We start from the raw sequence: 16,565 nt of genomic DNA, 5'->3' as shown, positions 1-16,565 counted from the left end.
AAAACCTTGAATAATTTATGGACAAGCTGGACTGAGACTGCTTACAATTAGACATGGTTTTGCTATATTTTTTGTTTTCTTGTATGAATGAGTCCTAGTATTTTGTGTGGTGCAAGAAAACCTGGTGTAAGATGCTAATGTTCACGTTGTAAGTTAGGCACGGACTGCAGTAGGAAGGATGAGACAGTAATTGACATTACTGCAGACATTACTATTTTCCATACTGCAGTAGTTAAACTATAAAGTACTTTCCCTGGACTTCTGAATGTGATGTTCCTAAATGAAGTAATTTAAAAGACAAATCCAAAAAGTTTTGTCATTTTTAGGAGTGTAGCAAGAGGACTTCTGAACTTTCTATGTGACTGCTTACTTAAAATTATGAAGGAGGAGCTAGAGCATGGATAGTGGAGGGAGTTTTATTTTCCTATTCTCTTAGCTAACTTTTAAAATTCTTGTAAAAAGAAGTAGCAATTCATTAATAATTAGCATCTTTAAAGTTTCTTAGGTGTTTCCTTCAAACCTACAGAATATAAAAATAATGTTCTAGCTTTGATAGCAAAAGTTCAAGAATCTCTTTCCCTTGCAAAACTGATGCTTATTGCCACTTTGATATTCCATTTATTTAGTCTCTCACATTCAGTTCTCTGTTTGAACTGGTGTTGGTGTTGCCCTCAGTGGGCTGATTCATGGAGCTCCAGTCTCAGGGGAGTGCAGCTGGGCAGTGTTTCCGTCTGTCTGTGGTGTGTGTGCTACTCGTCATCCTCTTCAAGCCTTTCCTGTGGTTACGTATGAGTGTACTTCTTTTGCTGTTTCCTGTGCTTAACACATGGAAATGGCTCACCAGGTTATGCAGTCTGTTTTGGATGGAAAATTCCTGTTCTGATGAAAATTCAGGGTTTATAATATGCATTCCTTTAGCTGTGCCACTAAGTTGCATTTTATTTCCTTTGAGGATTAGGATCAGGAAGTTGTTTCCGGGTGTCACCACCTGGCTGCGAGTCCTCCCAGAAGTTCAAGTTGGATAGTTTGGTACAGGATGTTCCTCTGAGTTGGATGTGTGCCTTCCTACCTTGAAGCTACCCATTACTCATGCCTGTTGGCTTACAGTGGCCTGGCCATACTGATTAGTGTCTTTATAATTTACTGTGGGTGCTTTTACAGAAGGTTCATTTGAACTGCAGCTTGCATACCATTGTTAATGCTATTTTTTTTTTTTTTCTCCTGTCGAAGTAATACCTGCTTGAGAGTTTTGTGTTAATTCTGACAGCTTCCTGTTGTTCTTTGTGGTTTTTTAGTATTGAATTAATTTATTTGTGGTTAAAGTCTTGTATGTTGAGGCCCTTGTTTCTAGGCGGGATGAATTTCTTCTTGTATCCTTCATACTTGCTTTCAATCTAAAGGATTTTTTTGGCTACATTTCAGGAAATTATTGCCACTTTACAAAGAATGAGATGATGAAAATTGTCTTAAGCTCTTAAGGAAGCATTTAAAGAGTGCTTTCTGTGAAAGGGTTCGAGATATTTTTAAGTGTGCATTTTCTGTCTGTTACCATTTAAAAGAACCAGTGCATCCAGTTCGAAACTCTACTTAACACATATATTTCCAAGAAGAGCATGCAAGAATATGGGTCTTCATAAAATAAGCTTGCCTTTTAGGTTTTTAAATTGATTTATTTTCTTTTTGATGTCATTATCGTCCTCATTATTCTTGTTTCCAAAGTTCAGCCTCATTACTTCTTTCTGCATTTGTGCTGTAACTTCATGCTACAAATGATCTCATTTAGTAACTTCTTTCATTTACTTCCTTTTTCATTGTATATACTGTTAAATTTTTGGTTGTTTTGCTGAGAAGACGGTAGTACCATATTCTATTCCCTGCCAAAAAAAAAAAAAAAAAATTATATAAAATAGATACAAGTGAATAAACCCATGGTTAAGGAAACTTAGTCTGAAGCATTTTTCTCTTTTCCTTTCAGTTCCCGGAATGGATGGTGGTGGGTTAGCTGACGCTAATCTAACGGATTCATACTTTAGCACCAGCTTCATTGGCGTTAATGGATTTGGAAGTCCTGCTGAAACGAAGTATCCCATGATGCAGGTAATAGCACTGATTTGTATGTTTCATTAGTTCCATCTGGTGTTAAGCCAAAAAGGGAAAACTGCTCAAGAGGCAGGACAAAAATGTATCATCTTGAATAATATACAGAGTATATACTCACTCTAATCTTGCAAATGGAAATGAAACAGTATCCTTGCTTTAAAATTAAACTGGTTTTATTTTCACTTACCTGAGCTGTTGTGCTAAGCTTTGCTGCATACGCTAACTCTGTGTTAGGTTTCTTTTCCGAATGTGACTTTCTAGATTTCTTTTTAGGCTCATAGCTTTTGATATCCTTTTGCTAAATATATAAAAATCAAGTTTTAAAACTTTTCAAAGATCAAAAGTTGCTGAAGAAAAATGTGAACTGTCAAACCTGAAATTACTAGGCAAAATTTTCAGAATTTGTCAACTCAGACTCTAGTGGTGGTATGTTGCATTCATATTTAAATCTTCTGAAATGTTTTCTTGTATTTATAATGTTCTGTAGGGGTTGGCATAGGAGCTTCCATGAGGTGGAATTTATTGTGTAGGTAGTATTATGCAAAATTTGCAACAAAAGTCTGTTGTATTTAAAACCTAAATGAGCATCTACTGAATTAACACATGAAGTACTATAGTAACTCCCTCGCAGTGTTACATTTTAAAAGAAGCTCTTTGAGGTCTCTGAAAGAAGATGGTCTGTCCTACACTAAACAAAGCAACTTCTGGTAAATGAGAGAGAGCACAATTCAAACAGTTCACATTGAGTCCTGACAACAACTCTCTTCTTTTATATCGAGGAAACTCTCCTTATGAGGTTACTTTGATCTCAATTGTGGCTGTATTATGGATTGAAAAATAACTCAGCAAAAGGTGGGAATTAATTAGGTGTGTTCTTTTTTTCTTTTGTTTGGTTGTTTGGTTTTTTTTTTTTACTGCATGTTTTCAAGAAGGCTGGATTTTCTTATTCGATAGAATTGCAGAGGTATGAAAATGTTTTCTTCACAGTTATGCATGATTTAAAAAGAAAAGTTTTAACCTCTGATCCCAAAGTGTAGTATTGAAGCTGGCAGTTACAAATTTTTGTATGACTAAGGTCCTGTGATTTTAACACAAAGTCATTATGCATTGTATCCTTAAACCGTATTCTGCAGAAACAGTGGTGTCTTTCTAAGCACCAATTTTTAATTATAACTGTTTCTTCTAGAAAGACAGACAATAAGGCATGCATCTAACATGAATGCTCATAGGATTTTTAAATACTCTACTAAAGCTTCAGATTACAGTTAAGGCATTATTGTTTCTCTTTGAGAAGAAATCAGCGTGCCTCTTGCCCATTGGAGGATGAGGAAAATCACTTCAGAGGAAGGGTTTTATTAGTGTTGAGAATGTTTAGAGGCATCCAACTACAGTTTGAAAAGCATTCCTGTATTGATTTTTTTCATTTGAATCCTGTAATTTTTCTTGTTTGTATAGGTAAAGCTGGTAATGCTGTTTTGATTGTGTGTCAGCTTCTAGGTTAAGTCCATACTGTCAAAGTTTAGCCACTTGGAATAAGATTTTCTGTGTCATTCAGCCTTTTGGAGAACAAGGCAAGGGAGAAATTTTAGTGGGTTTGACTTTAAATAATACTAGTCCTTTATGGTTTTGGAATAGAAACATTGAATCTGAGAGGTTGGTTATTGTCAAGGGTATATGTCAAGGATATATGTCTTGTTTGCTTTCTCTGAAAATTTGCAAAGATTTTGTCATTTGATTGAACCCTTGCAGAGCTGGTTTATATGGACCCACTGGAGACTTCCTAGATGTCAAATAATTTCCCAAAGATGTAATCTGCAGTGGCATGTTCAAGCTTGAGTACATTTTTTCAGTTGCAGCTCTGGCATAATCTAGGCCTTGCCTGAACTCAGAGCAGGAACACTGATCAACTTCATTTCCCTCTTTCCTTCCCTTCCACTTCAGACTGAAGCAGCATGGAAGTGGATCTATATTTAATGAAAGAGAGCTGTATCTGTGTTAATTGGAGCACAGGGGTTGGTAAGGGAAAAGAAGCGCTGTGGGTTAGTGAAGCTGAGCTGAAGAGAAGAAGAAACCAGGAAAGATCGAACAAAGGGGCTGAAGCAGAGAGGAGAACCTGATGGGACACTCACAGAATTGGGACTGGAATGGTACAAATGCAATACACAGAAACTGGAAACAAGTTTTAATAATGTAAAGGTGGGACAAAGTAGGGTGGAGAGAACAAATCCACATTCCTGTTTCTCTCCAGGTTCTTGAATCAAACTAAAGATACTAAAAATTTAGTGTTTTGCCATCAGTGAAACATCAGATGTCTTCTGTAAATTATTTAATTAACTTTCAGTTTTGCTTTTGCAGATGGAAACATCAGTTCCATCTGAGTTACTTTGTCATCTCTGGTGAATCTGTAGCTCACAAATAGATGCATCAGTGATGCAATATGAGGCAAACTCTTCAGCTTGTTTTTAAATCTGAGAAATTGCATAAACATGCAAATAAAAACACTGATAGAAAAACAGCAGTAAGATGCAGCAAGATGTTAGGAAATGTAAGTTTAGGTTGCCAGTGCAGCCGTGAGGTTATATTTAGAGTTGTATTTTTCATAATGTTGTGTAATTTTTTTTTCAGTGGGAAAATTATTAGTAGGACTTAATCAGAACAGAAGATGTGTGGCATATCCATGTGTATTGAGCATCCATTTGGTATTTGATTAAATGTTCATCATATGGTTCTGTGCTTTGTTCCTGCACATTGTTTGCATCCTTCTGAAGACTGTTAGTTGTTAGTGTGCTTTTGGGTGCCATTACAATTATTCCATCTAACTTTGTGCAGTGCTTTCCATATGAAACAAACAAATAGTCTATATTTTATAGATGTATGGGATGGAAAAGGATGGCAGTTTAACAAACAATGCCGCAACAGTGCTGGCAAACAAGGGACCGGAGTTTTTGACACTAATCCTGAAGCTGGAAGCTAAAGAATGGAATTAATGACCACCAGTAAAATACTTGGTTCAAGTTGCTTAATTGGCCTTGCTCTGGCAAAGATAGTAAAAAAGTCAGTCTCTTCAGGGTATTGCTCATTTCTGTTACCATGAAATAATCTTTCTGCTGTCCTTGTTTTATTCACTACATACCTCTCAACATAATTGTCAGGTATTCGATTGATGAGTAGTCTTGACTATTCCTGTCTAATCTCCAGAATGTGTTTGTCATTTGCAGCACATGAAACAGAGGTTTGTTGAAAGTAATATGTGGTTGTATGTGTTTGGGTTATCATAATGCATATATAATGGAACTAGACTGCATCATGCAAAGCGATATCAAAGTTTGCAATTACCAGACTTTTGTGTGTAGTGCCTGATCTCTAAGACTCAGTGTTAAGTAAGCAGTAAAAGGAAGGAAAATGGTTTATCTCATGATGAATTTGGAGTGGATGTACTGCTTTGACCATAAATAATGTAGATGAATTATGAAAAATGATGAATGTCAACATTTCTATAGAATGGCTATTTTTGATGTTCAGATTTCATTTATAATATATAATATAATATTTGTATGAATATTTTATGAGATCTTGAGCATACCTTTGGGCTTAGATTAGTGGTGAAAATGTACTTAATGGCAATATTTACTTTGTAGTGGGGAAAACATAGTAGAAGTTCTTGGTACAGTTCAGAAGAGGAAGGATTTTTGAAGTGGCCAAGGCTGTAGTTCATCCTTTTTCTTCCTTTCTGAAAAATACCCCTTTGCCTTATCCTTCCACTTCTCTTACTTCAAAGGTCTTTGCTGTTGGCCAAACTTTCTTTGCCCCCCGTCATCTTCTGTTGTTACTAACTTAATTTCCTACTGACTAATAGTCTTCTGTTCTCATTGGTTTATGTTTTTCCATAAGACTGTTTTGTTTCACGTGTCTCTTCTTCCCTGAAAATATGCATATGCTTTCATATACTATATTAACAGTTTTGTTTTCCATCTTATCAAAGTGCTTTTCTTCTGTTTTCCCTTTCTCTAAGTAATACTAACTGACTGTAGAGCAGGCCTGTGCAACACATGGCCCACAGGCTGCATGCTGTCCTCTAAGCTGTTCTTTTTCTTTTTAGCATAGGAGCAGCTGCCAAGAGACAGTCAGAGGTGGAGTTTGAGAAGTAGCTCACTGCTTTTGGCTTTCCCAGCAGTGAAGAGGCAGGAGCTGGCTGGCTGGGATGCCTCTAATGCTTGGCTGTTTGCTCAGTTGATCTGTGTGCCACTTGGTTGGCTGGTGTCACTGTTCTCTGGCATTAGTGCTGCCCTTTGACTAACTTGTGGCTTCACTAAAGATGCAGGTGGTGTGGAGAGAAGCTTTAATAATATTATGTTGAGCTGTTCAAAGGGTATTATAGCAGGATGAGGCAGAGAAGTATATTGATGTTAAAACTTTTAATGTTGTATTAGAATTGAGCCGCTTGGTTGTAAGAGCATAAAATGGTAGAAGGTACCTTCATCCATGTTGCTTCACAGAAATCTGATTTTCTTTATTTGAATGGGATGACATTTTAACTACATGAATTCCATTGGACTGCAAGTTATGTAGAAGGGAAGAATCTTAAATTCTCAGTAAATCACCCTAATTGAAATAATAAGGGAATAAAAGTCTTCAGCATTAAAACTGGCAAGGCCAAGCAATGGAGAACTGCTTTTGCTTGCTTTCGTCATGCAAATGTTGGTGTACTAAGCATTCTCGAGTAGCCTGAGAAGTAACAACCATGCTTACTTCAAAGCCTTGCAGCTGAATAAACACAAAGACGTTTGTTGCCATTGCTGCATCTGCCAGCAGTCGCGTAGTAAAAGTCTCCTTATAGCACAGAAGCTTGTAAATATCTTCAGTTTTTAACTGTTGAGAACTGAGTGCTATTTTAAATATGAAATTATGCAGGTGTTTCCATAATGCTTTCTGAAGAAATCCAGTTGCTTTAGTTTCAGCAGTTGAGTCTGTCATTCTGTTGATGGTGCCACATGTGCTAATGTCAAAGACAGGTTTTGGATTGTTTAAAAAGAAAAGCAAAAGATATCACCCTGTGTAGGTCACAGAATTTGACAACTAAGCAATGTCAGTGCCAAAGAAATAATTCTTAATCTTTTGCAGAGTGACTGTTTACACTCCAGTCAATATTATTCTAAAAATTGTAAAGAAGTATTCTGAAATACAGTTCCAGTAAAACAGTAGTAAGGTGATGATGCTAGATTGTGACATACTGCAAAATATTTTGAGATGGTATGCTTAGCTCTGTGGAATGACCATGAGGAAAATCCTTACTTTCTCAGGGTTAGGTCAGGGAATATGGAAAAAAAAGGAATAAATATCATCTCTATGTATTTTGGCGAAAAAAAAATGGTGGAGAAAAGAAAGGAAAAACAGTCACTTCAAGATAAATCTTATAAGCTACATAAAACTAGATCTAATTGTCTGCATTAAAGTTTTATTTGTGCTTTATCTTGATGAGAACTTTGTAATATACACTTGAGGGAGATGAAAGTAAAACAAACTTGCCTGAAGTGCAGCTGTAATTCTGGGGCTTGTTACTGAGTATTGAAAGGTGGTGTGTTCCTTTTAGAAGGTGGGAATGTTTGTTGTAACACTTCATAGTATGCTGCACAGAGGAAGTGGACTGAGGCAAAACATTGCTAAAAGGTCAAGGTTGGTGGTCCTTCCCTTATGTCCACCAATGATGAAGTCACATCTAGAGTGCTGGGCTTCTCAGTATGTGAGAGATGGGGATATACTGAAGAGAGTCCAGTGAAGGGTCACAAAGAGGATGTGGGTACTGGAGCAACTCTCCTGTGAGGAAAAGCTAAAACTGGAACAACTTTTAAATTCCTTTAAAGGGAGAGGGGCAGGATGTATTGTAGCCATCCTAGTTGAATTCTGAGTACTGTTTAAAGAGCCTCAGAAAATCACAACAATAGGCAGGCAGAGAAAAGAAGTTTGTGGAATTGAGTGTTTTACTTGGTTATTACAAAGTTGTCTTTCTATATTACCTTCTATATGATAAAAACCCTGATGTAGTAAAACAGTCTGAAGTTCTCATATGTGTGTGCTTACCTTCCCTGTCAGGCTTAATCTTTAATTTTCTTCCCTGTTAATGGTTGCTTTTGTCTTTCTGGAGCTTTCATCCCTTGGGCTTGAGGTGCTTACAGTCTTCTTGAAATTGAGTTTGTATGAAAAATAGTTCAACATCATTAGAAGGGGTTGAGAAGTGTTATTTAAAATCAAAGCTGCCTTCTGGAAAACACAAGTAACAAACAGCACTTGTGTGTTCTTTGAATTATTATTTTTTTTCTTTCAAGACCTTTTTGGTAAATGAATCAGATACATGAGTAGCCTTCATTAAGACTATAAATGCATTTGGGTGTGGTAGAAATCTTAATGTTAAAACAGTTTAAAAAGCCTTTACTGATTACATGCAGGTCTTCTATGAATAATGTTAAGGTAAAAAGCTTGTGCATGTATAATAAAAATGATCAAAACTAAAAATTCATGAAGTGGTAACTATTCAAGGTACAGGCTACAAGCAGTTGTTAAGGCAAGAGCTGCCCAAGCTTTGTTTTTTCAAAATCATGATGTGTGTAAGATATGTTTGTACCTTGAACGAGAACTTTGTAAAAGCACAGTTGATGCTCAGAGACTTGGGTTGCACTGTGTTTTCAGAATCCAGAACAATATGCTCTGTTGCAGTTCTTACAGTTGCTGAGAACTGTATGTTCTCAGTGATCCTGTCAGCACTGGTTTTCATTGTCTCAGGCTCCTGTTCACATTGAAAGTCTGTTGGCTGAATGTTTAACTCCTGTACCTGAGGATGGTGAATATTGATGGAATAAAAGTATTTTGTTCCACGCTTAACCTATGTGCTTAACCAGCTTTGATACCAATGCAGTTCTCAATATGTTTATTCCTGTTTCAACAAATCATTGTTTTGCATTAAAATTATTATTAAATCTGGTATTATAAGTGGACATTAATACTATTTTTATCTATACCTGCACAAATCTTGCACAAATCTGAAGGGCTCCCATAAGGAAATTTCTTCTTAAACCCCTTTGTTTTATGAGAATTGGTGTGGATGTCTCAAATGCAAAAAAAACCCATGCGTGACAGGGATGCTCTTTAAATATTTGTGACAAACTATTCAACTTAATTTCATTGCTTAAGAGGTGAATATGGAGTATGATTACTTGAGCTACTATAATCTAGAAATTATTTTGATGTGTTTTTATTCTTATTTCGATGATTGTGAGCAATAGGATGAGTGTCCTTGAACTTGGGCAAAGTTTGTCAATTTAGTGTGGGTCTCTCAAAGCGTTACCTTGTTTTGTAAAAATAAGTCAACTTGTTTCACTAGATCTATGCCTTCTGTGAATAGAATTGTTTATTACTTATGCAGTTAATGATATTTATATTGTGTCAGGTCAATATATTTAGGAGCAAGAGACAGGTGACATCAAAAAAGGAAAGAGCACATAGCAAACAGCTTGCTTGAAGGTTTCTTCTTTGAGAAGCTGAAGATTTATGTGCTGTTTGCCTGTTGTAAGCATTCCATATAAAAGCCACTTTATAGTGTCTATTCTTTTAGATACAAGTTTTAAAAGCAGCAACTCCTGGTAAAGTTTGTGATACTCTGAAAACTGCAAGGAGACTTAAACTGTAGTAGGTTTACAGTTCTACTTCATACTGGATAGCGCTCCTGCTTCTATGGGTTTTCCTCTGTTCTTACCAAAATTACTCCAGAATATTGATCTTTGTGGTCAGCAATTAGATGAAATGGTGTTGAAGTATAACATAGTAAGCTTCTTGCCCTTTGCCACCAACATTGAGACTGGCTATGGAAAAAAGTAACTGTAAAGAGCAACTTCAGTGACCAGTTCTGAGTCAGTCTGTGTCTAGACTACTAAGTGTAACATGCCTGGAAACTTTCCTTGATGCTTAGGGCCAGCTGGCACGAAATGTCCTGTTTGTGCTGGTGTGTGCTCACCCACTAAAGCAGAGTCTGCATGCAAACTGCCGATTTGAAGAGTTCTCAAACATTTTCACTGCTGAATAGTGCCTGGAAATTGGCTGGGAGACTCTGGGTTGATGTGAGCCAAAAGCATGCCAGGGAGTATTTTAACAAATTAGTGGTTGTCTCAGTGATGAAGAGCACTTCCTGACCTTGCCCTCCTTTTCTCCTCACACCTTTTCTTCCTGTTGGAAAGCTGGCGAAAGAAAATAATAAGCAGGAGTAAGAAGAGACACTTGAAAACTTCTCTATCAAAGAAGCAGTAGCTCTTAGAGCAGCACTGCCTCACTTTGTCCAGTTTATTGCTAGTTGATATCTCTAGAGGAATGCAGGAGAAGCTAGTGGAGCCTAGGAGGAATGTTAAAAGGGTTTCAGATGTCCTGCTAACTTGGAAGAATCAGATATTTTGCTGAAAGGTCTCAAGAGGTTCTTTTGTTTTTAAAAATAATTATTAAATACTTAATTTAAGTATTTTTCACTGGAAAAGTTTCATGTTGTGGTGATAGTATATTAAAGGGAGGAGTTGTTTCAGGAGTGCAGTGTGAAAGACTGTTTTATGGAGATAAGTAATTGTCTTATCTAATGTTTTCACAACATGCAGGAAGAGATCCATAGGTTTGGTAGACCCTACTCATTTAGAAGAAATTAATGAAGACAATGTTTAATTTTAATATACAGTAATTTTTGGTTTGCATTTCTGTTGTGCAAAATACTTTATTTTACTAAACATTTTTGTCAATTGCAAGTCTGTTTGTTTAGTGTGTTTACTAAATGGGGAATAAGCACAAGTTTCATAGTCTGACCTTAAAACTTTCTAAAGTTCTTCCCCAGTGCCCTCACTTAATCTCTTAAGGCTTTATTTTACATGTACAATGTCATCTTTTATTTTTACAGAGGATGACAAATAGCAGCAGCTCCCCTAGCCTTCTCAATGACAGTGCCAAGCAGTATGCAGGCCATGGTAAGTATGTTTAAAATAAAGTAATACATATAAAAGTATGTTTGAACATTTGGGAGATCACTTTCTCAAAACTGAGGCTTAAGGGAGTGTTACTTGTTCTCTGATTTTACAGAGATACAGCAGAACTTTATTTTTTAACAGTAGTGTAATCAACTCATAAATTTTTAGCCTTCTCTTTGCTGTGGGGGGAAAAACTAAAAAAAGTCACTATCAGTCTTGTTACTTGAAGTGAAATGTTAGTTTGGATAGCCACTGTAAAGCACTGATAGCTTAAGCATTTATGTTGCTTCACTGTAGTATCCCTTTTTATTATGCTTCTTGGATAAGTTATTGTGTGGGATTAGTGTACAAGTGTTTTCCATTAAAGTTAGTGTGTGTGGATTTTGTGAAATGTCACATAACTGATTATTTTTAATAGCTGTGAATGTCACATAACTGATGATTTTTAATAGCTATTCAGTTTTGTCTTGCAAGCAGTACTTTGCCTCTCACAATTTTTTCCTTGCTATAGGAACATGTTTTATATACATGATTTTCAGCTGAAGGGAATGTCTTGATAGTGGAGGCCTACGTACTCACTAAATTATTGTGGAGGGTGTACTGAGCTTTGTAATGTGCTCTTCAGAATCACTGCAGATTATTTTAGCTGTAGCTGTTAAGTTCTTTCAAGGAGAGGGTACTGCTCCCTTATGGCAAAGACATACATTTAAAATAAATTTCTGCTTTGAAAATTGCTGTGTAAATTATGCTCTAGAATTCCATTTGCGTGTCTGACCCTGCAGCTAGTCTCCTTACTAGGATTATACTTTTTAAAGCATGGTAGTAGCTACTATAAAATGAGCTTGCTTGAAAGTCAAAATTTGTGGGTGTTTTCTTGTTTTTTCTATCTCATTTATTTCCACCAGGCTTTGAGATTAACTCTGCATCTTTTGTCCCACTGAACAATTAGCTATTCAAGGCAGTGGAGGTCTCCAGTTTTAAATGCAGTCAGAGTTTGACTGTGACAGGCCAAATAGTAATGGTGATGCATGTCAAGGAGAGAAACCAGACCAACTTTTAGAAACCATTTTAAATTTTGTCATATCTCAGATCCTTTCCTCTCTCTCTCTCCAGCTCTGCCAAGCAGTGCTTCACTTGTAGAATTGCTGTTTTAGGGAATATTTATCATTGAAGAAATGCAAGATAAATTCTGTGTTAAAAATTTAATGTTAAAGAAAGTGTTTCATGGAAACACCAACGTTTACAGCTGGCAGTCATCTGCTAATTTGGCAGTTTTAGCCATGTAGTTTGGAGTTGCATCTGTGAATGTTATATAGTTTTTGATACTTCAACTCTGGAAAAGATGAATTAGAACAAAGAAAAAGCAAGAAAAAGTTACTAATGGAATGTGGACTTCTGCTATCCTTGGTTCTGATTTAAATTTGAAGTGCAGAACAGTGACAGGACAAGCAAAATCCACATCATTTGTGAGACCTGTTACACAGAAAGTTGCTAATTTCAGGTAAGCAGAGATCATAGAATCTTTTATGCTGGATAAGACTTTTTAAGATCGAGTCCAACTGTTACCTCAGTGCTGCCAAGTGCACTGCTGAAGCTTTCCTTCAGTACTGCATTTACACAATGCCCCTAGGGATAGTGACTCATGCACTTGCCCTGGGCAACCTGTTCCAATGCTTGTCAAGCCTTTCAGAGGATCTTCTGGTGAATTGGAAACATTGCAATGTATCATCTGCAGGGTTAAAAATGACATGCAAATGTAAGGAGTACTTACAACAGGTTTTCTGATCAGATGAAGGCAGTGAAATGTTAGGTGGCCTTTAAATAGTGTCAACAGCAATTAAACTTAGGAATTCTGTTAATGAGCACCATTTCAATTAAGCGGTTGTACAGAATCTAATAAATGCTAGGGTTTTTTGCAGTGTGATTGCTAAATTTAGCTTTGTCAAAAGGATTTATTCCATACAGAAATAAGTTAAAAAATATAAAATTTCTTTTAGTAGTGTATGTAAATATAACACATTGGTTTTACATTGGTTTTATAGATCCACTAACTTCACCAAATTCATCCTTGTTTAATGACTTTGCTGCCCTCAGCGTTTCTCAAAGGAGGAAGGTAGGCAACAACTAAATCATAAGTAGCATATTTATATGAGTTGACAGGGAAGAAGATCTGGAATAACTTGAAATGCTACGTGAAATAAGGATAAGTCTTCTGATGCTACTAGATTTATTTTAATGTATTGCTGCTGGTATAAATAAGATCTTACTGCTTCGTTTTTGCTACATCAGATCAGACTGCTGCTATTAAGAAATACGCCAAGCACTTGTAAACTGAAGTTTATAGAATATGAAACTTAGTACATAGCCCATGGAATTTGAGAACAAATTCTTTTTATTCTACTAAGGGACGTGTGACCTGCAAACCTTATGGCAGCAAGCTCAGAATATGTTAAGAATCATTCTCCTATTTATTTGTACGTTATGTGAAAATAATTGTAACAGTTCTAAATGCATTTAGGTTAAAAGGCAGTTATCATTGGGAAGCAAGGGTTTGGGTTTTTTCCCCATCCCTTTAATTTGTGTTGAGAAATCTTTCTTTTGCTGAGGGCTAGACAGCATCTTCAAACACCTTTGACCTGCAGCTGTGCAAGTTGTTGTGTTTTCCAGTTATACACTCAATGGCTGGAATAAGAGACAAAAAGTTTGATTATGTAAGAGTTCTTTCTCATTTTTGTGAACTGCCACTTACCAAAACCAGCCATTATCTTGTCCCAACTAGTTATTAAGTTTTACTTTGACTGATGACTTACATGTTCTACTACTTACTAGCCACAATATCCTGAGCTTTCCTGTAGTAAATAATGAAAGCAAGCTAAGTCAGCATGTTCTGTATTATTCCTGCAGGTGAAGATTGAGCTTAAAGATAATTCCTATAGTTGGTCTATCACACTGTTTTTTAAAATATAAATACTGTTGTAGAACATTAATTTTCTACTATTCTGATATATCCAAAGTACATGAAATATCTGCATTGCTCTTTTCCTTAATGCCAGTACAGTATAGTGAAAGTTGGATGTAAAGAATTATAAATGTGTTGCTCATCCACTTACCAAGGCAGATAAAAATGAAAAATAATTCTATGTTCCTCCTTAACACAGGCTTTGAGAACCAGTATATACATGCATGTATGTATGTACCTGTGTGTAAACTTGTGCTTGTGTATGAACCATATGCACCAAAGAAAATAAGCTATCAAACAGAAGTATTGCAAGAATGACCACTGTCTCTAAAAATTACTTCGAAGTTAAGCAGTACAAAGTGAAAACAAACCAATTAATGTTTGCTGTAAAGCACAAATACCTCAAACCTGAAATAGTCATTCAGAGTGCTTTCTGATTTGGTCCATGCTGCTAAAAGAGTATTAAAAGTAAGTTTTATCTGTGAAATTGATTTACTTGGATTTTTTTCTGGTTAGCATTTCAGCTATAACTGGCATTAAGTGAAGGAGGTTTGTATTTTTATTTGCATATTAATAATTTATTTTTTATATGACTGCTATTTTGTAATGTATGCTTGTATTAAAGGTTTTTAAGTACTAGTAATGGGGAAGTTTTCATAAAATACTACTTGAGCTGTGTGAATCTAGGCATCCAGGCTCCCTCTATAGTCAGCACAGGGAGATGAGTAGTTTAAAGACACATTTAGCTCTCTGGGAAAAATACTTTGGAAATGACAATATGTTGGTCATTGCTTTAAGTGGACAAAAATTGATGGCTAAAGTTATGAGAAATTAATGAGTTTTGTGACTGACTTTCACTGCCAGTCAATACACTGCAAGTAGTTATCATGTAGTTTTAAAATATTTTTAGTACTTTTATTGCAATAACCAAATTGTCTGAAGTAATTTCCTTAAAAGCACTAAATGCTTGAGAGCCAGGTGTTTAAAAACTTGGGTGATTCCCCTCTACCCTATTAACTGGGGCTTGTTTAGAGCTTGAACAATGGGGTTTATTAGGCCAGTGCTTGGTGCCTGCTGCATAAAGGGAGCCTTGGTGACTAGCTCAAATGTAGGTGTTTACAACATCTACCATTTGAAAAAAAATGTCCATTATCTTACTAAGTGCCCAAGTCTAAGGTTTTGTTTGTTCTGAACCAGCTGGCAAAACCAGCATTTCCTTCGTTTATCTCTGACTTGGAAGACAGATATAATACAGTCTTGGTAAGTGAATAAAGAACAATTGCTTTCCTTTGAACTTGTCACAATTCTAATTTGTAATATTTTGAAGTATTAAGTTATTTGGAACTATGTAAAAACTGCATGTTTGTGTTTTATAAAACTGGATAGTTTCTGCATAAGCACGTACTATATAGTTCTGTTAAAGCAAGCTTATTGTCTGTGGATATTGCTGATCATGTTATGCTGGCAGCCCTTTAACAATGGGCAAGCCATATGGAGAAATACTTGAGATCAATAAAATAATAAACAAAAGTTGATGACTGTAATTCTGAATATCCTTGCTTTTTAATTAGACAGTATTTTTGAAACTAGTGAGTATGACTGAGCTATTTAATTTGCTTTTGATTATTTGATGTTTAGAGCCATTCTTCTTTCAGTTTAAAAAGTAAACTTAGTCCTTGAATTTTTGTGAACATTCTTGAGGTAATTATCTCTGTTTAGAAATTATTAAACTGCATTTCAATTTTAGATTTCAGGAAAGCTAAGATTACTGTTTAAAGACATTTTTATAGGATACTTAAAATGAAATCAAAGGAGCTAAGTATTTCTGTAGATGGAGCCTTGGTGGAGGTTCTGTCAACTGTAAAACCTTCTGGATTTACTGTCCGGTTGTTGTAACTCCACATGCAGTAAGACAAGCAACCTTAAAGTGAATTTCCTATAAGAGATTTTTATGTAAGTATTACTCTACAATGCACAAGTAGGATATGTGAAGCATGGAACAAAAGCTAGAGTTAGTAATAGACTAACAGCCTTTCCCAAGAATAATGATGTCATGCTTATTTCATTTTTTCTTCAAATACATGTTATGCTTGTTAAAAATAGGGTGGCATTCTGAACTTGAACTTCCTGGGTGTTTTTCCTAAATTGACTTTAGCCATTATCTAGAAAAGTGCTCCTCTCTAAACCTGAAATGATCTGTCTGGAAAAGTTCTCTATTTCATTTTGGTGCTTCTGGTAAACAGTTCATTAAAACTTGTGAAATAATTGATTAGAATCTGCTGTCAAGGACATGACAGCTTAATGCACTAAGATGAAAACATATTATGAATCTTTTGTTTAAATTTGTTCTGAGACTGTTGCCACCAATCCAGGCTAAAGGTTCCTATACTTGTCACTGGTCAGCCCTACAGGACAGTGAAAAACATTTACTTTTACATTTTACGTTGTTTTTTCATACCTTCAATCCTCATGACAACTGAACTCTTATGAAAAGTTTCTAACACTGACTTATTTCC

At 35.9% G+C, this 16,565-nt stretch overlaps 1 protein-coding gene across 10 annotated transcripts in view; it reads left to right on the top strand.

Annotated features, from left to right (window-relative positions):
* The window catches only part of PAN3 (poly(A) specific ribonuclease subunit PAN3), a 103,268-nt gene that overhangs the window by 11,146 nt on the left and 75,557 nt on the right, over positions 1–16,565 (top strand). For 9 of the 10 annotated variants that reach the window (XR_009276496.1, XR_009276500.1, XM_058828859.1 and 6 more), the window contains exons 2-5: positions 1,976–2,097; positions 11,024–11,090; positions 13,133–13,203; positions 15,247–15,309. Coding sequence is in view for 8 of the 10 variants with exons in the window: in XM_058828859.1 (XP_058684842.1) it covers positions 1,976–2,097; positions 11,024–11,090; positions 13,133–13,203; positions 15,247–15,309 (323 nt within the window). In the remaining 2 variants the exon portion in view is untranslated. The remainder of the gene's footprint in view (positions 1–1,975; positions 2,098–11,023; positions 11,091–13,132; positions 13,204–15,246; positions 15,310–16,565) is intronic. The other variant, XM_058828847.1, reaches the window with a different exon arrangement.

Source organism: Poecile atricapillus, chromosome 1, assembly GCF_030490865.1.
Source record: "Poecile atricapillus isolate bPoeAtr1 chromosome 1, bPoeAtr1.hap1, whole genome shotgun sequence".
NCBI classification, from domain to species: domain Eukaryota; kingdom Metazoa; phylum Chordata; class Aves; order Passeriformes; family Paridae; genus Poecile; species Poecile atricapillus.
The sequence above is the reverse complement of the archived record's forward strand: the minus strand, read 5'-3'. Positions and strand labels throughout refer to the sequence as shown.